The sequence below is a fragment of the Leucoraja erinacea genome, chromosome 3, assembly GCF_028641065.1.
Source record: "Leucoraja erinacea ecotype New England chromosome 3, Leri_hhj_1, whole genome shotgun sequence".
Lineage (NCBI taxonomy): Eukaryota > Metazoa > Chordata > Chondrichthyes > Rajiformes > Rajidae > Leucoraja > Leucoraja erinaceus.
Genome location: NC_073379.1, coordinates 50,372,269 through 50,398,247, shown reverse-complemented (window position 1 = coordinate 50,398,247; position 25,979 = coordinate 50,372,269). Strand labels below are relative to the sequence as shown.

At 40.4% G+C, this 25,979-nt stretch overlaps 1 protein-coding gene across 1 annotated transcript in view; it reads right to left on the bottom strand.

Annotated features, from left to right (window-relative positions):
• Positions 1 to 25,979, bottom strand: part of LOC129695572 (A disintegrin and metalloproteinase with thrombospondin motifs 3-like) — a 251,354-nt gene that overhangs the window by 65,090 nt on the left and 160,285 nt on the right. Inside the window, exons 6-9 of the mRNA XM_055632651.1 lie at positions 24,738 to 24,821; positions 21,494 to 21,650; positions 19,067 to 19,172; positions 1,056 to 1,199 (exon numbers count right to left, since the gene is read on the bottom strand). Of these exons, the coding sequence (XP_055488626.1) occupies positions 1,056 to 1,199; positions 19,067 to 19,172; positions 21,494 to 21,650; positions 24,738 to 24,821 (491 nt within the window). The remainder of the gene's footprint in view (positions 1 to 1,055; positions 1,200 to 19,066; positions 19,173 to 21,493; positions 21,651 to 24,737; positions 24,822 to 25,979) is intronic.

The following is a 25,979-nucleotide window of genomic DNA, read 5'->3' as shown; positions in this document are numbered from 1 at the left end:
TCCTTTAAAAGAGGGAGGGGGGGGGGGGGGTGGGAGAAGGAGTGGAGACAACTGTTAAGAAGCCAGGCAACATTTAAGAAGCCAGAGATACACGGCTGTGAAGTTCGGCGGACATTTAACATTACCGGTCGGTTATCCTTGGTTCTGAAAACTACTGCTTACGTTTTTCTCCCCCAATGAGCCAATGAGCCAATCACCTGTCAGCACCAGCTACAGCCTACGAGAACCTAAGAGAACCTTCGACTTCCTGGCAACCTACTAGGACCTCCTGGCGACCCACCTATGGCTCGAGAATTCTCGCCATTCTCCATGCCGGCTTCATTCTAGTTGCCGCTAATTTTTCAACATGTTGAAAAATTCTTGCGGACCATAATGAGGCCGCGACTAGTTCCCTTCACACACACAGGCAGTATGATCCAGCATGTTTGTAACATAGTCACAAATTCAACCAGGCTAGTTTGACACAACTTGCTCTTTAAAATTCCATACTTGGTCAGCTTGACCATGTCAACAACTTCTAATAACTCCTCCAACATAGATGTTAGCTTATGACGTTGATATGAGGATTCAGGCTGGAATCATTGCTTTTACTCAATGACACTTTGAAGAGAATTACACATCCTAACACTTTCAAAATCTTTCTTTCTCTGCTTTCAGTTTTTACCTATATTTCCTATCAAAGATGCAATTCCTTCTACCTCAGCTGTTTCTATTGGAAAACATATTTCCAATGCTGACAGCACAAGATTTCCCCTCATCTCTCTCAAGACTATGACAACTTGAATGCTTCAATCAATGAAATAGACATTCCCTATTCAATCTATCAAAACCCTTCATCGTTTCATATACTATCAATCTATTTATTTTTGAGTGAAACATTATTTTGTTCCAGGCCAAACACATTTGTGGGAGCAATACATCAAGATTTAAATTATCCATGACAGCCATGACCATCATAAAACCCTTTCATCCTCCATAGCACCAATAGAGAGGATTAAAAAATATATTATTTAAAGTCAAGGCAAATTATTCTTCTCACCACTTGAGATACTCACTGAAGATATCGCTTAAGTTCTTGCCCACTACATCGAGACCAATGAAATCGATGAAATGCGGCTTGGACCAAGGGTGCCATTACACTTCCCATACTGGTTTCGTCACCACACCGGTTTCCTTGACCATCGTGTTCCATTCCCAAGCTATAAGAATGTCAAGTAAAAAGCTATTACTCACGGAACAGTTGACATTATTTAAAACAAAATTGCACACACATTACTTACTCACATTACTTTGGGAGGCACAGTGGCACATCTAAGCGATGGCTTAGATTGCACACCAAATCCACTACTTCGTTAGAAGGCTTAGGAAGTTCAACGTCCCCAACAACTCTCACCAACTTCTACAGATGCGCCATAGAAAGCATTTTAGTGGGGTACATCACGGCATCGTTTGGGAACAGCTCCATCCAAGATTGTAAGAAATTGCAGGGAATTGTGGACACAGCCCAGACCATCATGCAAACCAATCTCCCTTCCATTGACTCCATCTACAACTTCACGCTGCCTCGGGAAGGCCAGCAGCATAATCAAGGATGAGTCGCACAGTGGACGCTGCCTCTTCTCCCCTCTGCGATCAGGCAAGAGGTGCAGAAGTGAGAAAATGCTTACCTCCAGATTCAGGGACAGTTTCTTCCCAGCTGTTTTTTTTTTGTTTTTTTTTTAAATATTTTTATTAGAAGCAATGTACATAAGTATAAACTGCGGCATATGACATAATACATTTATTGTACACCTTCCATTTTAATTTTAACAAAGATGAAATAGAAAAAGAGAGAAAGAGAAAGAAGAAAGTGAAAAAGAAAAGAAAGTGAATGTGTAAGAATAGAACCCCTAAAATACCAAAAGACTAAGTAAAAACTTAAAAAAAAACATAAAAAGACGAAAACAAAAAAAGGAACAAAAAACACAAAAAGTGTTGATATACCTGCTTCATTTCTCACCACACCCATCACCTAGTCCGTAAATCGGTTTAATTCCGAAGTTGTGTTGCACCATACTATCCTTGTAATGAATCAATGAAAGGAGACCATATCTTTGAAAATTGCTCTGATTTTCCTGCTAAGACAAGTCTCATATCTTCAAGATGTAGCGTCTCAGACATGTTTGTAATCCACATTTTAAGAGTTGGGGGAAGATGTATTTTTCCAAAATTTAAGTATACGTTTTTTCGCCATTATCAGGCCATAATTAAGGAAACATCTTTGAAATATTGATAGCTCAGAGCAGGCTCCTGCTGTTCCGAAAATAATCAGTCCTATATGGGGGTCCAGTTTTGTTTTTAATAATTTTGAGAACATTTCAAAGATTGCTTTCCAAATGTTATGGAGTTTTATGTAAGAGGCAAAGGAGTGTGTTATGCAAGAGGCAAAGGAGTTTGTTCCCGATGTTGGGGAAGTCCAGGACAAGGGGTCACAGCTTAAGGATAAGGGGGAAATCCTTTAAAACCGAGATGAGAAGAACTTTTTTCACACAGAGTGGTGAATCTCTGGAACTCTCTGCCACAGAGGGTAGTTGAGGCCAGTTCATTGGCTATATTTAAGAGGGAGTTAGATGTGGCCCTTGTGGCTAAGGGGATCAGGGGGGAAGGAGAGAAGGCAGGTACGGGATACTGAGTTGGATGATCAGCCATGATCATATTGAATGGCGGTGCAGGCTCGAAGGGCCGAATGGCCTACTCCTGCACCTAATTTCTATGTTTCTATGTTTCTAGTTATAGTTGCTTCTTGAGAGAGACATTTGTCGCAAATAGGAGATACATTTGAAAATATCTTATTCAGTTTAGTTTTTGAGTAGTAGAGTCTGTGGAGTATTTTGAATTGGATTAATATGTGTCTAACATTAATCGAACAATTATGTATATACAAGAGATAATTTTCCCATCAGTCTTTGGTGATTTTTAGGCCTAATTCCTCTTCCCCTTCTAATTACGTCTGTCGATGGGATTTCTATATTTAGAAGGATATTATACAAGTTTGATATTAGATTGTTTGTGTCAGAGTTTCTATTCATACCTTTGTCTAATATATTTGTCAGCAGAGTTTGATAATCGTGGGTATATGTTTTCAAATAATCTCAAATTTGAAGATATCTAAAATATTGATTACCTTTCAGATTGTATTTCAACTGTAATTTCTGGAATGATAGGAGGTTTCCCAACTCGTACAAATCTACAACCTTTTTAATTCCTAGTCTTTCCCAATAAATAAACGGTTTATCTATAATAGATGGCTTGAACGACAGGTTATTAGCTATTGGTGAAAGAAGAGATAGATTTCTTAGTTTAAAAGTAGATTTTACTTATCTCCAAATTCGTAAAGTGCTGTGAGTAATCGGATTTTTCTCATATATTGTGTTCTTCAACTTTATTGGGGAGAGACGGATCACACCTATATTAAAAGGCGAGCAATCCTCTCTCTCCATTACTAACCAGTCTACCTGTTGGCATGCGTTATCCAACTAGTAAATTAAAATTTTTAATATTCACTGGCCAATAGTAGTATAAGAAATTGGGGAGCGCCAATCCGCCCATTTCTTTGGGTTTACATAGTTGTCGTTTATGAATTCTATGTGATTTATAATCCCAAATAAAGTTTGTAATCCGGGAATCAAGAATTAAAAAAAAGAAATTAGGTAAATATATTGGTATTGATTGAAATAAATAGAGAATTTGTGGGAGGAAAATCATTTTTATGGCATTTATTCTGCCTATTAGAGACATCGGAAGTGTTTTCCATAATTGAATAAGTGTTTAATTTAGTAACTAAAGGCGGAAAGTCTGCATTGAATAAAGAATTATATTTTCTGGTTACTTGGATACCCAGATATTTAAATTTTTCTGTAGCAATTCTAAAAGGGAATTTTAAAAGGTGTGTCGGCTCTTGCGGTTTTATTGCCATAATTTCACTTTTGTTCCAGTTTATTCTATATCCTGAGAAGGAACCGACTTCCTCTATAAGATGTAATATATTTGGAATTCTAACTTGAGAATTGATGACGTATAATAATACATCATCTGCATATAATGATATTTTATTATTGGAATGTTTAGTGTTATGGCTGTGAATGTTTGAATGTATTCTTATACTTTCCGCTAAGGGTTCAATCGCAAGGGCAAATAACAGGGGTGATAATGCACAACCCTGTCTATTGCCCCTGGATAGTTGAAATTTCGGAGAAAGTATGTGGTTGGTCTGTATTCTGGCAGTCGGCCTATCATATAGTAATTTTATCCATGAAATAACATTCTCTCCCATCTGAAATGTTTGCAGTACTGTGAAAAGGTATTTCCATTCTACTTGGTCAAATGCTTTTTCTGTATCTAATGAAATAATTGATGTCTTCTTCAATTTTGTGTGAGTACATTATATTAAAAAGACGTCTTAAATTATTAAATGAATGTCTCTTGGGTATGAACCCCGTTTGATCCGAATGTATTAATTTATTAACGTATTTGCTTAATCTTCTTGCCAAAGTTTTTGCTAATATTTTCTGATTTGTATTTAGCAGGGCAATTGCTCTATATGAACTGGGGTCTTCTAGATCTTTATCTTTTTTGGGTATGTGTGATAGTTGATTCAGCTAGTGTTTGTGATAATGTCTGTTCTTTAAATGCATATGTATAAAGCTTGTGTAAACGTGATGAAATTACCTCGTGAAATCTTTTATAAAATTCATTACTGAACCCGTCTGGTCCCGGTGTTTTACCGTTCTTCAGTGAATTTAGTGTCTCTTCTATATCTTTGATTGAAACCTGTGCTCCTAATTCTTCTTGTTCCAGGGGGTTAAGTGTTGGGAGATTACAGTTGTCCAGAAAGTTTGTAATTTTACTGCTTTCTGTAGATGTTTTGGATGTATATAGATTTTGATAAAATTGGGCAAATCTTGTTCTGTTTTGTAATTTGAAATAATCTAATAACTCTTGCAGATAAAATTTGGTTTAGTTTAAATTTCAATATTGCTATCTTGTGTTTATCTATAGTTGAATCTTTCACGTTTTCTAAATCAAGTTGTGTAATCTGTTCTTCTAGCTGCAATTGTTCCGTCCTATTATTTTTATCTTGAAAAGCTTGGTATGAAATAATAGAACCTCGAATAAATGCCTTAAATGATTCCCATAATAGTAAGGGTGAGATATCTGGGGTATCATTGGCCTAAAAGAAAAGTTCCATCTGTTGTTTTAAATATTTACAACCATCCAGATTGTTTAGTATTTGAGGATTAAACCTCCAAAACCATTTTTTTAATTGAACATTCCTTCTAGTTTTAAGGAGAAGGTTAGCGGAGAATGATCATAGATGACATTATTATGGTATTTAGAGTTAGTTGTAAACGGGATTAATTTCGTGTCCACTAGGAAATAGTCAATACGTGTATAGGTTTTATGTACTGATGAATAAAAGGAGTATTCTCTTCTGGCAGGGTTTGCAATCCTCCATACATCTGTTATATTTGTATTTTTTATGTATGTATTTAAAAGTTCACTGGATTTTGATTTTATATTAAGTCTCTTTTGTTGGGCAGATTTATCAAGGTATTGATCTAGAACACAATTGAAATCTCCCCCGTTTATCACATTTTGGTGATTGGACTCGGAGATTATATTCAGGATTTTATTAAAGAATTGCGGGTTATCAAAATTAGGAGCATAAATATTTACCATGGTGAGTGGGGTAGAGTGTATCTCTCCAGAGACTATAACATACCTCCCCTCTGTGTCTGCAATGGTATTTTTATGTTTAAATGGTATGCCTTTACTAATTATAATTGCGGTACCTCTGGATTTAGAGAGATAGGAGGAGTGATATGTTTGACCAATCCAATTTGCCTTCAGCCTGGTCTGAGCTTAAACTTTCAGATGTGTTTCCTGTAGAAATATTATACCGGCATTGAGTGATTTTAATTGGGCAAGAATCTTACCCCTTTTAATTGGCTCATTAGCGCCCCTTATATTCCAGCTACAAAACGTAATTCCTCCAATTTTCTTTTGAGGGTCGTCTTGCATTGTAAGTTACATTGGTTCCTTTATTTCAGATGGTGCAACACAATACCTCAACCTTCTGGGTGTTGGGTGGGTGCTCCCAGTTGCTGAACTCTGTAGGTATATCCCTTGAAAATGTGCCCTAAACAGAAAAATCAAAAAAAGTACTAAATAACATAAATGATATGAAAAGACAGTATTTAAAAATACTGTGTGAAAAAAACCACCAAATGGTGGAAGAAGAATTGGTGTAACCTTCCATAGATGTAAAATTACATTAAGCTCTGTTCTCTATGAACACGTATTATGAAAAAGAAAGAACAGGTCAAAACCGGATAATATATCCAAAGAGAAAACAAGCAAGCATGTACTATAATTAGTTCCTCTGATATCTTAACCTAAATAAGTATTTACTATTTAATTGCTATATTTAACTTAGAAGACAAACCCAAATATATTTGGTTAAGAATCAGCTGTCTGGAAGGGGTCAACCAAGAATTCAGTCTAGGCTGCCTGCCATCTGTTTTACTCCCTTCCAGCTTGGGTGATTATTTGTCGGTTTGGCCTGGGCATATCTGGGAATTTGTCCACCCAAATCGATTAAAAATATTTTACTATATCAATCCAATAAATCTTAACTAGCGGTCATAGATCTAAAGAATATTCAATATTGGCTTTAAAAAGGAATGAATCATTATTCGGTTATGATATTGCGTTTTAGATTAAAATACATGATTTAGTTCAATTATTTATGTGTTAGTATATAATTATTTATATCTTTTTGTTAGTGGATTATTACGTTCCGCTCCATTTAATTTGTTTTCTATACTGCGTAGTTCCATTTTATTAAATCTTTCATTAGAAAATATTTTGTCCTTGAGGCAGTCATGTTGCATTCCAAACCTGATAAGATGTCCAGACGGCCTGGCAAAGCTGGCCATCCGCGAGTCACGGCGCCAGGCGGAAGAGGGCTTTGCCCAAGCCAGATTTACCGGGGTTGTACAGTAGTTATTAGAATATTTGTAAAATACAGGTGCACAACCTTTTATCCTAAAGCCTTGGGACCAGACAATTTTCGTAATTCGGAATTTTTCGGCTTTTGGAATGGAAGATTTTTAGAGTAGATTTTAACGGCTGGCTCAGTGATAGAGTGCTCGGCTCATATCCGCAAGGTCGCGAGTTTGCGCCTCGATCCCGGCAGTTACTCGATCGCGAGTTTGAGTCTTCAATGTAGTTTTTTCTTGCAGAATAGGAGAAAATAGGGAGGGTTAGGCTGGGATCATTCTCTGCGAGATGATCTTAGTGCGGGAGACAAGTGTAGGAGAGGTGTACTGACTGTGTGGGCAGAATTTTGGAAGTGATTGCCCACCATTCTCAAATGCCGCTGTGTCTCCCTGTCCCTGGGATAGCAGGGGGCGATCAAACAGCACAATAACCCCCTCCCCCTCCAACTCGAGAGGAGCCCGCTCCCCGATGGACCGCTACGGCAACAAGTGGCAGTTTGCCCACAGCCCGAGCTGCGCCACCCCAAGATGTACCTTGCACACCATCAACTTCTGCCCCTACGTGTTCCTCTGGAGTTGGAACGGGGCTGGGCTGGAGTTGCTGATTTGGGATCTCTGTGCTTGCAGTGGGCCTGGGGGTCGGTGTCCTGATGAGGGGGCGCAGCTCGGGCTGTGGGCGAACTGCCACTTGTCGCCGTAGCGGCCCATCGGGGAGTGGCTTCTGGTGGTCCTGACGTCTCCGGCCAGTTTGCAGTTTTCCTCTGGAGTTGGAACGGGGCTGGGCTGCTGCTGGCTGTGGGTCTCTGGGATCTCCGTGCTTGCAGTGGGCCTGGGGGTCGGTGTCCCGTTGGTCCTGACGTCTCCGGTGACTAGCACTGACCTGCTGGCATCGCCGACATGAAGACAGTGCAAAGCCCCCGTGCCGGTGCAATGGGCGGGGAGCTGGAGAGGGGAGGGAAGGGGTCACACACATGGCCGGGTAGCAGAGGGGCGTAGGTGGGGTGAAACTGAAGGGAGCGACAATCTGCTGCTGCCTGCCCGCTGAGTTAAAAAGTTCCCACGCAAGACTCACGATACACTGTGTATCGTGAGTCTACCGTGGGAACTTTTTAACTCAGCGGGCAGGCAGCAGCAGATTGTCAATTATTAACCCTCCCACGCAATATACCCTCACCTTCTCTTTTATGAATGGGGATTTAGTTCCCCTTTCTTCGAGGACCGACCGGAGGTTCCGCTGTCACCTCTGCGGTCCGCCCTCGGTGAACGTCTTCAAGGACCTTTCTTCAAGGACCGAAAAAATATCCGCTATTCGGAGCTTTTCGTTATTTGGAATTTCGGATAAAAGGTTGTGCACCTGTAGTTGTTTGTTGATTTTGTAACATGGTGGTGGGTATGTCACCACGGTTTTGTTTTTTTTGGTTTTTGTATCGTGTTGGAATTTAAATAAATTATTTTTTTTTTGATACAAAAAAAAAAGATATCCAGACATAAGCACATGCGAATTAGTTGTCCATCTTATCTACAACATTTGTACTTATTTTTATTTTAAAAGGCATATTCTCTCAGTTTACCCCCTATAAATATATATAAAAGGTATACATCAGCAAAGCCGTGACATTTTACTTATCCTTTAATGTCCTTTTTTAAGTCTTGCGCGTCTTTAAATGCTTCTTCTGGATCAGTAAAGAAACGCTCCAAGTCATTATATGTGACCCTCAGTTTGGCAGGGTAGATTATTCCATATCTTAGGTTTGGAATTCCTTTAAGAATCAGCCTGGTCTTTGTAAAAAGGGCACGTTTCTTTACCACTTCTGCTGGATAGTCTCTGAAGAAACCTTACAGTTTCTCCTTCGAACATCAGATTTTTTCCGAATGGTATTTTCTTCATAATGTCTCCAAAAGCTGCTATGTCATGACGTTTCAGGATAATCTGTCTTGGTAGGGCTCCGGCCCTCGAGTATGCTCTCTGAACTCGGTGTGCAGAATCTACCTTCAGTCTTTTAACCATATAACCATATAACAATTACAGCACGGAAACAGGCCATCGCGGCCCTACAAGTCCGCGCCGAACAATTATTTTCCCCTAGTCCCATCTACCTGCACTCAGACCATAACCCTCCATTCCTTTCCCATCCATATACCTATCCAATTCATTTTTAAATGATAAAATCGAACCTGCCTCCGCCACTTCCACTGGAAGCTCATTCCACACAGCTACCACTCTCTGAGTAAAGAAGTTCCCCTTCATGTTACCCCTAAACTTCTGTCCCTTAATTCTGAAGTCATGTCCTCTTGTTTGAATCTTCCCTACTCTCAATGGGAAAAGCTTGTCCACATCAACTCTGTCTATCCCTCTCATCATTTTAAAGACCTCTATCAAGTCCCCCCTTAACCTTCTGCGCTCCAAGAATAAAGACCCAACTTATTCAACCTTTCTCTGTAACTTAGTTGCTGAAACCCAGGCAACATTCTAGTAAATCTCCTCTGTACTCTCTCTATGTTGTTGACATCCTTCCTATAATTGGGCGACCAAAATTGTACACCATACTCCAGAATTGATCTCACCAATGCCTTGTACAATTTCAACATTACATCCCAAGCTTTTAGACAGCTTGAGTGCTTGTTGAAGTAGGTTGGCAGTGAAATCCCGAGGGTCTATTCCAGTTTCCTTCCCTTCTTTCACTCCAACTATCCTTAAGTTCTGCCATCTGGACCGAGCTTTGAGATCGAGGCATTTGTCGGTCATTCTGGCCAGTTGCCCAGAAACTCGGTCTAGATCTTCTTTCATTCTCTTCATCACTTCAGACATATCCTTAGTCACAGTTTCCAGATCTTTAATAGCATTGTTTTGTTTTGCAGAAGTAGTGAGCGGACTATCCAGCTTTTTATTGCAATCTTCTTCAACCAGTGCAATTTCTTCTCTTAGATCGGTATCTGCTTCTTCAATACGGCCCTGTAGAGTACCAATTTTATTGACAATATCCTTATTCCCGACATCCAATCTTGTTTCTAACTTTCCCAGCTGAGACGACAGCAGGGAAATCTCTTTATGCAACATATCAGGAAAGTCCTTTGTCACAGCTTCTCTTAAGAGATTGTTCTTGTTCTTTTACTTTTGCTTCCATATCAGCAATAAATCTTAGTCCTTCAGTTTCTTCTTCTTCAGATCCTTCTGGAGTTGTTTGAGGTATTTTCTCCAACTCTTGAGCGAGCCGCAGTCTGGCTAGAGGTCTTGTCAGGGGTCGTTTAGGTAAATTCTGTTTTGGCATTTATAAGTGCTAGTATCCCCGTTAGTTTGCGGCGATTTCTGATGGCGTCACTTACGCGACATCAGGCATCCCCGCTGAGTTTTTTTTAATCGGTCCCGTTTTCTTTTACAGGCTTTTTAATGATTTTAGCGTATTTTTCGGGAGCGGAGCTAAATGCAGCACCTCTTGCTGCTCCATGGCGCCACCGGAAGTCTTCCCAGCTGTTATCAGGCAAATGTACCATCCTATCGCCAACTAAGGATCGGTGCTGACCTATCAGCTACATTATTGAACACCTATCTTTAATCGGACTTAACTGGACTTTGTCTTGCATTAAACGTTATTCTCTTTATCCTGTATCTGTACACTGTGGACGGATTGATTGTAATCATGTATAGTCTTTCCACTAACTGGATGGCACAAAACAAAAAAAAGGTTTTCCCTGTACCTTGGTATATATTATGAGAATAAACTAAACTAAACTAAACTAAAACTTCAGTAGAAACGATAAAAATTTAAAAAATTCCTTGACAATTGCAATCTTCCGTCACTTAACGCGGCGGAACGTGAAGAATTAGGAGCGCAGATTACAATAAAATACATTGAAGAGACTATTAAATCACTGAATAATGGTAAAACGCCAGGCCCAGATGGGTTTAGTAATGAAGTTTATAAAAATTTCATGAATTAATCTCCCCAGTTTACAAGCCCTTTATATTCATGCATTTAAAGAACAGACGCTACCGCAAACTTTATCCGAATCAACTATTACACTGATACCCAAAAAAGATAAAGATCTCGATGAGCCAGGATCATAAAGAGCAATAGCTCTGCTAAATACTGACAATACAGAAAATATTAGCTAAAACCCTGGCAAGATGACTAAGTAAATACGTTAGTAAATTAATACACCCTGATCAAACTGGGTTTATACCCAAGAGACACTCGTTCAACAACTTGAGACGTCTGTTTAATATAATGTACTCACACAGAACGATAAAAGACTGATCAATTATTTCATTAGACGCAGAAAAAACATTTGACCAAGTAGAATGGAAATATCTTTTGACAATATCGCTAAAATTTCAATTATTAGAAAAAAAAATGTACATGGATAAAGCTGTTATATAACAAGCCGACTGCCAGAATACTGACTAATCAAACACTCTCACCTAAATTTTAATTATCCAGGGGCAATAGACAAGGGTGTGCATTATCACCTCTGTTATTTGCCCTTGCGATCGAACCCTTAGCTGAAAACAGAAGAGTACATCCGAACATTCATGGTTATAATACTAAATATTCTAATAATAAGATATCGCTGTATGCAGATGACGTACTATTATATATTACCAACTCCCAAGTTAATATTCCAAACATACTAAATCTTATTGAAGGTTCCTTTTCAGGGTATAGAATAAACTGGAACAAAAGTGAAATTATGTCAATTAAACCTCAAGACCCGACACACTTAAAATTTTCTTAGAGAATCGCTTCGGAAACATTTAAATATCTTGGAGTTTACATAACTAGAAAATACATTTCTTTATTTAAAGCAAATTTTCCACCATTAATTACCAAACTAAATGCCCTTATTCAATTTTGGAAAATGCTTCCGATCTCCCTCATAGGTAGAATAAATGCCATTAAGATGGTCTTCCTTCCACAAATACTGTACCTATTTCAATCAATACCAATTTTTCTCCCTAAATTAAAAAAAAAAAATCTTGTGATCACAACTTTATTTGGGATTACAAAACTCACAGAATTTATAAACGACAATTATGTAAACTTAAAGATATCGGCGGACTGGCTCTCCCTAATTTTTTTTACTATTACTGGGCAACGAATATTAAAAATTTAATCTATTGGATAGACGATACACGCCAACAGGTAAACTGGCTAATAATGGAGAGAGAAGATTGTTTTTGCCTTTTAATATAGGCGCGATTCTTCTCTCTCCAAAAAATCTGAAGAAATCAGCATATGAGAAAAATCCGATAATCCATAGCACTTTACGAATCTGGAAACAGGTGAAATCAACCCTTAAATTGAGAAATGTATCTCTTCTCTTACCAATCGCCAATAATCGCTCGTTTAAACCGTCTACCTTAGATATGGCATTTATACAATGGGAAAACTTAGGAATTAAAAAGCTGGGAGACCTTTATGAGATGGGGACTCTCCTCTCATTTCAAGAATTACAGTCGAAATATCATTTGAAAGGTAGCCAATATTTTAGATACCTTCAAATACGAGACTATGTGAAATCACACACACAAGACTGTCAATTTATGGTTCCAGTCATACTAGACGAATGCATGAATAGAAAGTCTGATTCAAATAAGTTAATATCATACCTTTATAATACACTTTTAAATTTACAAACTCCATCGTCAGAAATAATTAGGCGAGCTAGGGAAGATGAACTGGGCCTAACAATTGTAAAAGATAGTTGGGAGGAAAGCCTTCTATATATACACAACTGTTCTCTTAATGTTAGGCACTCGCTAATACAATTTAAAATACTGCATAGACTTTATTACTCAAAGTCTAAACTGAATAAGATCTTCCCAAATGTCTCCCCTATTTGTGATAAATGTCTCCTTCAAGAAGCAACCATAACCCACTCCTTTGCCTCCTGTATAAAGTTACACAATATCTGGAGGGGAATTTTTGATATTTTTTCTAAAATACTTAAAATAAAATTGCGCCCCGACATAAAATTGATCACACTAGGTACATCAGAAGCCTGTTCTGCGCTAACATTATTTCAAAGACGTTTCCTTAACTATGGCCTGATAACGGCGAAAAAACAAATACTCTAAATTTTGGAAGCACACATCAGTCCCTATAGTGAAGATGTGGATTACAAACATGTCCGAGACACTACATTTGGAAAATATTAGGCTTGTCTTGGCAGAAAAAACAGATCAATTTTTCAACACATGGACACCCTTCACCGAATTCTTACAAGGATAGTATGGCACAGCACAAATCTAAATTTAAATCTGATTCTGGGTTGGGTGAGGTGGGGGGGGGGGGGGGGGGGGGGGGGGGGGGAAAAGGGCAGGTAGGTATCACCACTTTCCTTTTTTCTTTTTTTTTCTCTTCTCTTTCTACTCACTTTTCGGCCATACTACTTTGGTAGTCTAGGAGTCTTTTTTATGTGCTTTCGAGCTATCTTTTCACCTCACTTTTTCCCTCTCTTGTTCTCTCTTCTTTTCTCTTATTTTCAGGTTATAAGGTTAAAAATGAAGCTGTACAATAATAGTATAATTTTAGATGCCGAATGTTTTATCCTTGTACAATTGCTTCTAATAAAAATAATTAAAAAAATTAAAAAAACACAGCTGGTAGAGCTGCCGCCTCACAGCACCAGGGACCTGTTGGTGAGAGTTGTTGGAGACACACTGAACTGTGTGGAGTTTGCGTGTTCTCTATTATTGACCTCCGATCACTGATCATTTCCTGACTTAGAGGGTACCAGATGATTGAACTTGAAACCTATTTTTGGAAGTGCTGCATGGCTCAAAAAGGCATTACTGATACTGTGCTGCACACAACCCAATAACACCAAAAATAAATCCACTTGTAATTTGTCGAATCTGCCTTTGAACATAACAACAATGAATTACACTTTAACATTTGTGGCTACGCTGTACTTTGGACAACTGTAAAGATGTGGTAAGTAGACTATATAAATTTACCACATGAGGAACCTGGTCCAATGCTTTACTACAAATTTGCATTATAGGAATGTCATTACATTTTGGAACTTCCCTGTAGTCATTGAACATTTGCATCATCAAATTGTTCAACTCTGGGCAACAATTGAGCTGTGAACTTCATTCCATGCGAGAAAATGTTCAACTAAAATAGAAATGTTATTGCTACTGGCTCAGAACTGTTACTTTCAGTGTCATTATCAAAGGTTTCTGTCTCACATGAGCACACATAGTCTTGTGATGAGATCTTCTATACAGCAGGATGCTTAAAAAGACCTGAATTTATGGTGAACCTTTCATGACCCCGAAATGTTCTAAATACCTCCAGTTAAACACTTTCAAAGCACAGTCACTGTTACAATGATAAAAACTAATGCTTCACAGAAACCAATGAAACTTATCTTATGAAACTGAAATACGAATGTGGAAATATCCACCTAGTTCACTTCAAGACAACTGTGCTCTGTTCTGACTACAACAGAGATTACGTATATTAACATTGGTTCAATAGGTGCAACAGAATAGAATGTAATATTTGAATTTGAATTATGAGAAAATATTGCCTAAATATACCTTCCTAAAAACAAGATGCAACGAGACCTGGGTGTCATGGTACGCCAGTCATTAAAAGTAGGCATGCAGGTGCAGCAGGCAGTGAAGAAAGCGAATGGTATGTTAGCATTCATAGCAAAAGGATTTGAGTATAGGAGCAGGGAGGTTCTACTGCAGTTGTACAGGGTCTTGGTGAGACCACACCTGGAGTATTGCATACAGTTTTGGTCTCCTAATCTGAGGAGGAAAGACATTCTTGCCATAGAGGGAGTACAGAGAAGGTTCACCAGACTAATTCCTGGGATGTCAGGACTTTCATATGAAGAAAGACTGGATAGACTTGGCTTGTACTCGCTAGAATTTAGAAGATTGAGGGGGGATCTTATAGAAACTTACAAAATTCTTAAGGGGTTGGACAGGCTAGATGCAGGAAGATTGTTCCTGATGTTGGGGAAGTCCAGAACAAGGGGTCACAGTTTAAGGATAAGGGGGAAATCTTTTAGGACCGAGATGAGGAAAACATTTTTCACACAGAGAGTGGTGAATCTCTGGAATTCTCTGCCACAGAAGGTAGTTGAGGCTAGTTCATTGGCTATATTTAAGAGGGAGTTAGATGTGGCCCTTGTGGCTAAAGGGATCAGGGGGTATGGAGAGAAGGCAGGTACAGGATACTGAGTTGGATGATCAGCCATGATCATATTGAATGGTGGTGCAGGCTCAAAGGGCCGAATGGCCTACTCCGGCACCTATTTTCTACGTTTCTATGTTTCTAAGCCTTTCAGCTAGCACACACCACTAGTCATGGCATTCAATCTCTTTTGGCCTCCACCATATCAGACACTCGCTGGTTCTCTCTGTCCCTCCTCTTGCTCTGGAACTTTACAAATGTTTTGTAACATTGCCTAGTAATGAAGAGAAATCAACTCCTAACATTAACTCTGAAGATGCTGCTTGACCCATATGTCCTTCCAGCAATTACTGATTTTATTTTGTGCATAGGTCAATTCATAATTTCTAAACTAAGATAAAAGATTTTTGTAAAGTAAAGATATGGAACCAAGGCAGGTAGATAAATGGAGCAAGGATTTGATTCAGACACAATCTAACTGAGTAATTTTACAGTTCTGAACTTAGTACATCATTTGAACTGACGACTGATGGTGGAAGTGTCAGGCAGCATTTGTGGAGGGAAATAGATAGATGACATTTTGGTACGAGACCGTGCTTCAATGAGGAAATAGTTTGCTCTTCTTTACAATGACCAAAAGGGTAAATGTAACGTCCATTTAACTTATCTATAAAACTACACATCATGTTTATAAAACCACATTACAAAATGCATTCTGACAAAGCCACATTGAGTTGTCAACCCAGAATGCACTCACATCTCAGCCATGGAGCTGAATCAATGACTTTCTAGCCGAGGCACAAGTTCACTAGAATTGAACAAGATGGACCTCACTTCAAATTAAATGCATCACATACAAATGTAACATAAGAAACAGTTAGACAGGTACATGGATAGGACCGGTTTGGAGGGATATGGACCAAGTGCAGGCAGGTGGGATTAGTGTAGCTGGGATAAGTTGGACGGCATGGTCAAGTTGGGCCGAAGGGCCTCTTTCCACACTGTATCACTATGACTCTAAGAAAGAAAATGCTCAGTAACATCATCATAATATGAATGAATGAATGAATTATTAATTAATTGATACTTTATTGTCACAGGAGACAAATCAGTGAAATTCTTTGTGTGCATACCCAAGGAATGCAAATAGTCGCCACATAAAGGGCACTGACAAAGTCACCAAGTTAATAATTTCAAAAATCCAGAACTCTGGAGTTACTATTCATAAGACTACTTTCTTGACTGTACATTGCATTGGCTGTACTCATGCCACTGCTGCATAGTTCGGTCAATGTCAAACTGGAGCAACAGTCAAGCTAAAAGGACTCAACATGAATATTTAATAAGAGAGTATGGCATTGAAGAGTATTGGGAAATCCCAAAATATGTCAAGAACTGGACCACAGACAAGCCAGTTACACAGACCCCTTTGATCAACACCAGTAAAAACAGATAATTAATCACATTCTGCATTTTTTTCTGAGATTTATGTTGCGTGCAAATAATTTATGGTTTCTGAAATAACTTGGCAGAGAATTATAATGTGCATGAATAATTAATTTGTTCAATGTGGAAAGGTGACAGCTTTTTGAAAGTGCTACATAGTTGCAAAACTCTGCTGCCTCATTACGATTAATCAGTCAAGTCAAGGGGATTATGACGGAAGCCTCCTCGTGGCGATCCCTGGAGGCGCCGACCCGATGCACTCTGTGACGCGTCGGGCGACAATTCTGTCAACATCTTGGACGACGACAGAAGCCAACAGCAAGCTACATCGTCTAACACACGAGCGAATGAAGTCAAGTCAAAAGAAATTCTGAAGTAGGTCCCGACCTGAAACGTTGCCTGTCCATTCGCTCCATAGATGCTGCCTGACCCACTGAGTTACTCCAGCAACTTGTATTTTATTCGTCAAACTGTTGCTTGGAGATCATGACAAGATGCATTATAAATGCATGTTCTTGGTTTTGTCTTTCCTGCAGCCTTCTGGACATGCATTAGATTTGATTATCACTAAATGAGAATGTGTGGGAACTGTGGAGGGTGCAGCCCATACAAATCCAGCAAACACATGGCATGACACATGGTTATATGGTTTTTAGTTTTCATTTAGTTTATAATCATGTGTACTGGGGTACAGTGAAAAGCTTTTTGTTGCATGCTAACCAGTCAGTGGCAAGTACAGTAGCAATAAATTCTGCACTGCAGTTAGCCTAAGGCCAATACAGGTGCACAACCTTTTATCCGAAAGCCTTGGGACCACTTTTCGTAATTCGGAATTTGTCGGCCTTCGGAATGGAAATTTTTTAGCGTAGATTTTAATGGCTGGCTCAGTGGTAGAGTGCTCGGCTCATATCCGCAAGGTCGCGAGTTTGCGCCTTGATCCCGGCAGTTCCTCGGTCGCGAGTTTGAGTCTTCAATGTAGTTTTTTCTTGCAGAATAAATGTCTGTATGAAATGCAGTGTGTTGAATGAATTCCTGAATTTGTAAATGTGACCGCAGCATTGAATCACCTCTCGCACTCATGTCACCCTAGCGGGGCTACATGCCCTTAGGCGGCCTAAGGCGACATTTTCACACTCTTATATCTGTATGCAGCAGAGGCGAAGTGCGTTTGCCGCCAAACGTGAGCTTTGGTGAGCTTTGGTGTGCAGACGACATCTTGAAAAAAATGTCCGGTTTCATCCAGGTAGGCGATATACCCTCCCGGGCAATATACCCTCCACTTCTCTTTTATGAAGGGGATTTAGTTCCCTTTTCTTGCAGGACCAACCGGAGGTTCCGCTGTCACCTGTGCGGGCCGCCCTCGGTGAACGCTCACTCAACTTTGTCTTGGGATTCCTACTCTCCCGCGCAATGTACCCTCACCTTCTCTTTTATGAATGGGGATTTAGTTCCCCTTTCTTCGAGGACCGACCGGAGGTTCCGCTGTCACCTCTGCGGGCCGCCCTCGGTGAACATCCTGTCTCCCTGTCCCTGGGATAGCAGGGGGCGATCAAATAGCTCAATACCCCCCTCCCCCTCCAACTCCAGAGGACTCCGCTCCCCGATGGGCCGCTACATCGGTGTCCCGATGAGGGGGCGCAGCTCGGGCTGTGGGCGAACTGCCACGTGTCGCCGTAGCGGCCCATCGGGGAGCGGCTTCTGGTGGTCCTAATGTCTCCGGCCAGTTTGCAGTTTTCCTCTGGAGTTGGAATGGGGCTGGGCTGCTGCTGGCTGTGGGTCTCTGGGATCTCCGTGCTTGCAGTGGGCCTGGGGGCCGGTGTCCCGTTGGACCTGACGTCTCCGGTGACTGGCATTGACCTGCTGGCATCGCCGACGTGGAGACAGTGCGAAGCCCCCGCGCCCGTGCAATGAGCGGGGAGCTGGAGAGGAGAGGGAAGGGGTCACACACATGGACGGGAAGCAGAGGGGTGTAGGTGGGGTGAAACTGAAGGGAGCGACAATCTGCTGCTCCCTGCCCGCATAGTTAAAAAGTTCCCGCGCAAGATTCACGATACACTGTGTATCGTGAGTCTACCGTGGGAACTTTTTAACTCAGCGGGCAGGCAGCAGCATATTGTCAATTATTAACCCTCCCGCTCAATATACCCTCACCTTCTCTTTTATGAATGGGGTTTTAGTTCCCCTTTCTTCTAGGACCGACCGGAGGTTCCGCTGTCACCTCTGCGGGCCGCCCTCGGTGAACGTTTTCAAGGACCTTTCTTCAAGGACTGAAAAAATGTCCGCTATTCGGAGGTTTTTGTTATTTGGATCTTCGGATAAAAGGTTGTGCACCTGTACTGCGAATTGGTCTATTGGCTAAAATGACATAATTTATTTCACCAGGACTGGAAATGGTTTTACTCCATGGCTACACATAAAACTTACACGTGACCAGTCTCATGGGCTACAACAAATGCTGAAGAGAAGCCATCCTCGTGGTTCAGTGTGCAGCTACGAACTGGGTGACACATTCCAGTCACTGGAGCATATCCTACAGAATGTAATTAAGAGAAAGAAAACTAATATTAACCCAATCTTATTACAATAAGCAGTTACTAGATATTTCAGAGGATTGGAAGCTAGATTTACATAATTCAAACATGCTGCCTGAACTTTTCTCTGAACTGTATAGTCAAGCAATCTGGTTTGATTCTATAAATACAAAGTATCAGTGTAATCCAGGATTTATTCTACACAGCAATAATGTGCCACAAGGTTTCTTTTAATTTTCAATCTATCAGTGTGTCTTACCCTTTCCTGATAAAATAAAAATCCTACAAACATTAGGAACAATTATCCCAATCCTGTTTAGTTTCTTTACTCGATCCCCCTATGTTATTCATATGGTCTACTGATCTGAATTATTGATCACTACCCTCTGCTAATCAATAACATCTCAAGTACACTTTCCTTTAAAATGACCAGATTTCCTTTCACCAACAGTAATTGATTGACTTCTCTAATTAAAAATTAACCATGCAGTGGGAAACCAGAGCTGCAAGTGGGATCGGATGAATGATCCTAGCGCTGTCCTTTTTCTGAAGCAGCGAGTCATGCATTTGCCTTTGAGACAGAAGTTTGTAAGTTCAAGCCTCAATCCCAAAACACTGACTGGAATGTTCAACTTCCACGGAGATATAAACTGCTTGTCTAGTTCCTGCATCTCCCCCAAACATCTTTGCTTAAACAAACATGAACAAATCAATACTTATGACAGGATGTTTTGATTAAACAGTTACTTATGACTATGTATGGATCAGAAAGTGCATGGTGACTGGGACTGTGGATATGTTTGTTGACTTATAACTGGAACATGACACAAATAAATGATCAGTAGCAGATGACAAGCATTAAGTAGAAGTTAACGATGGAAGGAAGTCAACCATGACTGCATCATTGCCAAACATCACAAAATATGTTTGAGGTTGGGTGATCTGGCACCTAATGCTATCAGCCCAATAAGATTCTTCCTGACCTGTTACATTTCTTGTGTTACTGGAGCTAGATTTGTGGGATTAGATTGCAAAATCTAGGCTACTTCTTTGTATATCCTCAGTCATCAGCTACCCGAACTGTACCAGATAGATCCTTTCATTGTAATCACCAGAATTAGCCACTGTGGTAACATACAATGCCTTTTGTTGAGGATATCCTGGCAATTCAACATTTAATTCCTATTATTGTTATCCACCATTTCTCATTATTACAAGATCTGGATGTGGCGTAGTGACAATGACCTGTTATCATAGGAGCTGCCCTCGGCATAGGTTGACCACAGCCCACTATTACAGAACCTGGCTCTATCATATAACCATATAACAATTACAGCACGGAAACAGGCCATCTCGACCCTTCTAGTCCGTGCCGAACACGTATTCTCCCCTAGTCCCATATACCTGCGTTCAGACCATAACCTTCCATTCTTTCTCGTCCATATATCCAATTTATTTTTAAATGATAAAACCGAACCTGCCTCCACCACCTTCACTGGAAGCTCATTCCACACAGCCACCACTCTCTGAGTAAAGAAGTTCCTCCTCATGTTACCCCTAAACTTCAGTCCCTTAATTCTGAAGTCATGTCCCCTTGTTTGAATCTTCCCTATTCTCAAAGGGAAAAGCTTGTCCACATCAACTCTGTCTATCCCTCTCATCATTTTAAAGACATCTATCAAGTCCCCCCTTAACCTTCTGCGCTCCAAAGAATAAAGCCCTAACTTGTTCAACCTTTCCCTGTAACTTAGTTGCTGAAACCCAGCCAACATTCTAGTAAATCTGTGTTTAAGAAGGAACTGCAGATGCTGGAGAATCGAAGGTACACAAAAAAGCTGGAGAAACTCAGCGGGTGCAGCAGCATCTATGGAGCGAAGGAAATAGGCAACGTTTCGGGCCGAAACCCTTCTTCAGACTGCCAGCTCTATTTCCTTCGCCCCATAGATGTTGCTACACCCGCTGAATTTCTCCAGCTTTTTTGTGTACCTTCTAGTAAATCTCCTCTGTACTCTCTCTATTTTGTTGACAAAATCATGGGGTAATCACCTCCCATTTTTACAGAACCTGGAGTAGGGATGACAACATGCCCCTACTATTGGACTTGGTGCCTCTTTTGATGGCCACGGTGGTCATTATGAGAACAGATACTACCTTGGTTGGTATAATTTGGTATAATTGTAAAGGCTGTGGAGAAGAAAACAGTTTATTCCCAAAGCTTAATTGGAATAGTCTATGGAAACAATTTCTTCAACTGGATTGTACAAAAAGCAATTCATTGCTGATTTCACCATCGCCACCAGTAGTCAGTCTTGTGCAGTACCTTGCATTCCCGCTGGACCGAAATCTTGCCTTGTTAAAAAGATGGCATGGTCGTGGTGCTCGGAATGATTTTGGTCTGATTTTTGCTGAGAGGAGGCCCAACGGCAGACATTCTCCAAACTTCGAGATGGATTCCCTCTTTCAATCAAGCTGATGGACTGATCACAGCATATATGGTTTCATTAAGGTTTCCTTAACATGATATATGTACACAGTTCCACAAAGCTGGATATATCATCCAGATGACTTAGGGAATTACTTACCAATTTTGCAATTACATGGTGCCGGGTACTAAATGGACAACATTTGAAAAGTAATTTGTTGAGCACAGTATGTTTTAAGATTGAGGATATACTAGGTAATGTCAGTGTGATTTTTCAAATGAAACAAGTGAAGCAAACCTTAACATTTTAATCACACCAAAGAAAGGTCAAATATAAAGGAGGAATTGAATCTCGCTATGACCACTCTGCAATCATGAACATCAAATAGAACCGTCATGCTGTTACAAAATGAAATTTGCTTGAAGCTTTTATGCTTAAGATTGAATAAATGGTTCAGAATTTGCAGTGTAACAGCATTGATCCTGTTACAACCATGTTACTTATGCTCCCTGGGTGAATGTATGTTGATAATTTCTTGGTGAACAGATTAGATTATGCTGCAAAAAAGCAGAGCTACAAATCAGAAGTGACAATAACCTCTATGGGTGCTGTAGTAATCTATGCCCTACAGTGCAGGCAAATATGAAAAGCATTGCAACCAGAATGAAGTCTTGACAAATGCTAGTATGGATATTATGAATGAGTTATGCCCTGGCTTTGTGTTTTGCCCTTGTCTTAAGAAAGCCCTATACTGAAAGAAGGAACTCAGAACAATAATGCCAGTACATCTTTCCAGCATTATCTGAGATTTGGTATGAATAGGTGCTATAATCAGTAGGGGTATGGTTGCAAACAAGAAATGATTAAGTTACTGGATAATACCCATAGATCTAGACCAAGGATTGGGGCCCATGAGAACAAACACCATCATGAAAGACGAGGGACTTAAATTAAAGTAATCAAATATTACTAGTATGACGAATGGGTAATCATGGAAGTAGTACATGCTCTAAAAATTCATTCTAATGTTCACTAATGCTCTTGAAGAAGGGTAGTCTGCTATATTTTGCTAGTCTAGCCTAATTATGACCAGATTATTAAATACAACCGTAGTTCAGTAGAAATGAGGGATAGGCAGTAAGTAACAACATTTTAGATCGTGTGAACAAATAAATAAGCCAAAGTAACAACTTATAACAATTTATATGTCTGGAAATTTACATAATGAGTGGAAGGCGGCATAAGTCTATAACGGCTGTGAAAATACAAATTTCTTAACAAAGTGCTTATCGTTTCTAAAAGATATTGATAATTAGTTTAGTTCATCTGCCAGATTCCAGCTGTTAAAAGTTTTCCTCCAAATAATCTGCAAAAGAACACTTCACCCAGAGTAAGTGCAATAAGGTTGTCTTTTGAATTTATAGTGATTTTATGATGTTGCATAGATGACTCATGGCAGCTTCCATTGCGGGTTGAACACATTTTTTTTGGCATCCTCAATTCCAGAGCCTTTCTGGACCAACAGAGGTCACACGATAATAAAACGACAATATACCCCTGGCCCACTAATGACACCCTCCCGTATCTCTAAAGCACAATGGAGTTAAATAGAAGAAATATAAAATGTAAACAGAATGTGAATAGAGTGACCTGCCGATCCATTGCGGGCTTGATTAGAACGGGTGTCAAGTTATGGGGAGAAGGCAGGAAAATGGGATTAGGAGGCAGAGATCAGCGGATTGAAAGGCCCAGTAGACTCAATGGGTCGAATGGCCTAATTCTATTCCTATAACTTGTGAATTTGTGGGCTCCCAGTTGCCCCGGCTGTTTGGAGCTCCGGTTTCCGACCCCACTCCTGAGCCCCACAGTTTTCTGTCGGTGGGGGTATACTAAAGAAAGCGCTGTCCCCAGGGCTACAACATGAGCCGCAAAAACAGGTTTATCACCGGACAAAACAACAGCTTTGTCATTTGTCATATGTAACATCACTTTAGTTTAGTTTAGTTTAGTTTAGTTTAGTTTAGAGATGCAGCACGGAAACAGGCCCTTCGGCCCATCAAGTCCACAACAACCAGAGATCCCCGCACATTAACACTATCCTACACACACTAGGGACAATTGTAGATTTATACCAAGCCAATTAACCTACGTCTTTGGAGTGTGGGTAGAAACTGAAGATCACAGAGAAAACCTACGGTCACGGGGAGAACGTAACAACTCCATACAGACAGCATCCGTAGTCGGGATCGAACCCGAGTCTCCGGTGTTGTAAGCACTCTAAGGCAGCCACTCTACCGCTGCACCACCGTGCCGTCCATACTAGAAGGGCTTATTGATGCACCTTGCGAGTCAAGAGTGGAGGCGGAAGCCACGGCTCTCAAAAGCTGGAGAGATGGGGGAACTGGGAAGGGGTCAGCAGGTCGTTGCTTGCGACCGTGTCCCCCCCCCCACCATAGCCGCCCCTTCCTCCTTCTCCACCTTGGAAGTGACAACAGGGAGAGGTGAGGGAGCCCCATGGTGACCGAGGGGGTGCACTGAAACACAAAGTGCTGGAGGAACTCAGCCGGCTGAATCAGTCTGAGGAATGGTCCTGATGTCACCTATCTGTGCTCTCCAGAGATCCTGACTCACTGAATTACTCCAGCGTTGTGTGTCCTTTCAGTGGGTGAAGAAGGGCTCGCTGGTGTACTTTGTGAATTGGGTGTGGGGTCAGAAGCCATGCTCTAAGCGGCCGTGGAGATGGTGCGAGACGGGGATGGGTCGGCAGGTCTGTCCGCTATATCCGACATCTGTTATAATGGGGTTGTTAAAATGGGTAATTGCTGCATTGTGTTTGCAAAACGATTTGGAGAGAATGAGAGCACAGGTGATTCTTTCATGAGGGATGGGCACGACCGGAAACAGCGCTCGTCACTCACAATGCCATCTGCGGCAGCTCAGGAAATTTCAACTGAGTTCTCGTAATTTTGCCTTTATTATAGGAGTGGGCAGAACATCAGTTGCCGGAAAATCAGTTTTCGACCTGTACCACCTTTCTTTATATTTTGTTACATTTCTTGAACGTTGTTCTTTGTGACAGATGAGTAGCAAACAGAAAAAGGAAAATTGCAGTTTGGGTGGAGGGCTTTGTATCTAACTTACCTTTGCATATCCCAGCATGATCATTCGCACCAGCACCACATTCACATGAGCTCCCAATGATTTATCATGGTAAATTTCATTAACCTGACGATGAAAGGAAAAGTATTTAATCATTCCAATCTGCTTATTACACAACATTTTGTGGTGATGTTTGCGTTCTTAACATTTACAGAAAGTGCCAAACTGTTCAGACCAAAATACAAATCTCAACTGATTTCATTAAGACATTTAAATTAGCAGGCTAGATGAAGAATTTATAGAATCACCACCGGACTCATCCGCCAATCAACCTCTCCTTATCTGGATCCACCTTTTACTTGTTTTATGAAGGAACCCCAGATGCTGGTTTAAATCAAAGATAGACACAAAATGTTGGAATAACTCAGCGGGACAGGCAGCATCTCTGGATAAAAGGAATGGGTGACGTTTCTGGTCGAGATCCATCTGCAGTTTTTGCTCCACCCATTGCCCTCACCGCATTCTACCAGCGATCTCCCCTCTACTCCATCAGTCTGTACAAGGGTCATGGACCAAAGCAATATCTGTCCAATTCCCTCCACAGGTGTCTGACCCGCTGAGTTCCTCCAACAGTTTTTGATTTTGCTCAAGAATTTATGACTTGCCTATTTACAGAAACAGATAACCAGAGCTTCATTAACTAATCAGTTAATTCCCTATGATTTTAGTAATCCATTGGATTAATAAGGGACCATGAAAACAAATTAACTTAAGTAGTGCATTATTCTGTCATTATTTGTATCTTTCAGTACTGACATGATTATGTTTTGTCAATATAATTTATGTACATTTGGGAGTGCAAATGTAAATAGCTTGTTATAAGCTTCCCCCCCCATCTAGTTTCAGTCAAAAATCCCTGAGTCAAGCACTTGTGCATCTAAACTTTATTTTGACAAAACACAATTACAGTTCAACTACTATACTTAACCACCACGGGTTTGATCCTCTTATCAGCCTGATCAAGCCCTCTAGGCCTCGCTCAAACAGAGACACTCCAGAAGATCACGCAGTCCTAAGCGCTATCCCAGAGGATCAATGCAGGACCTCGTGGTAGCGGACTTTTATAGGTCCACGGACATCGAGGGGCCAAACCACATGGGGGTAGTCTCTTTACAATCCAATTACAGATATCGATTAACCCCATACATGACAGACATTTCCCTAACCCAATAATACAGTGGCTAATACATTGTATTCAAACAGTGTTTCTCAGTTGAAACAAAC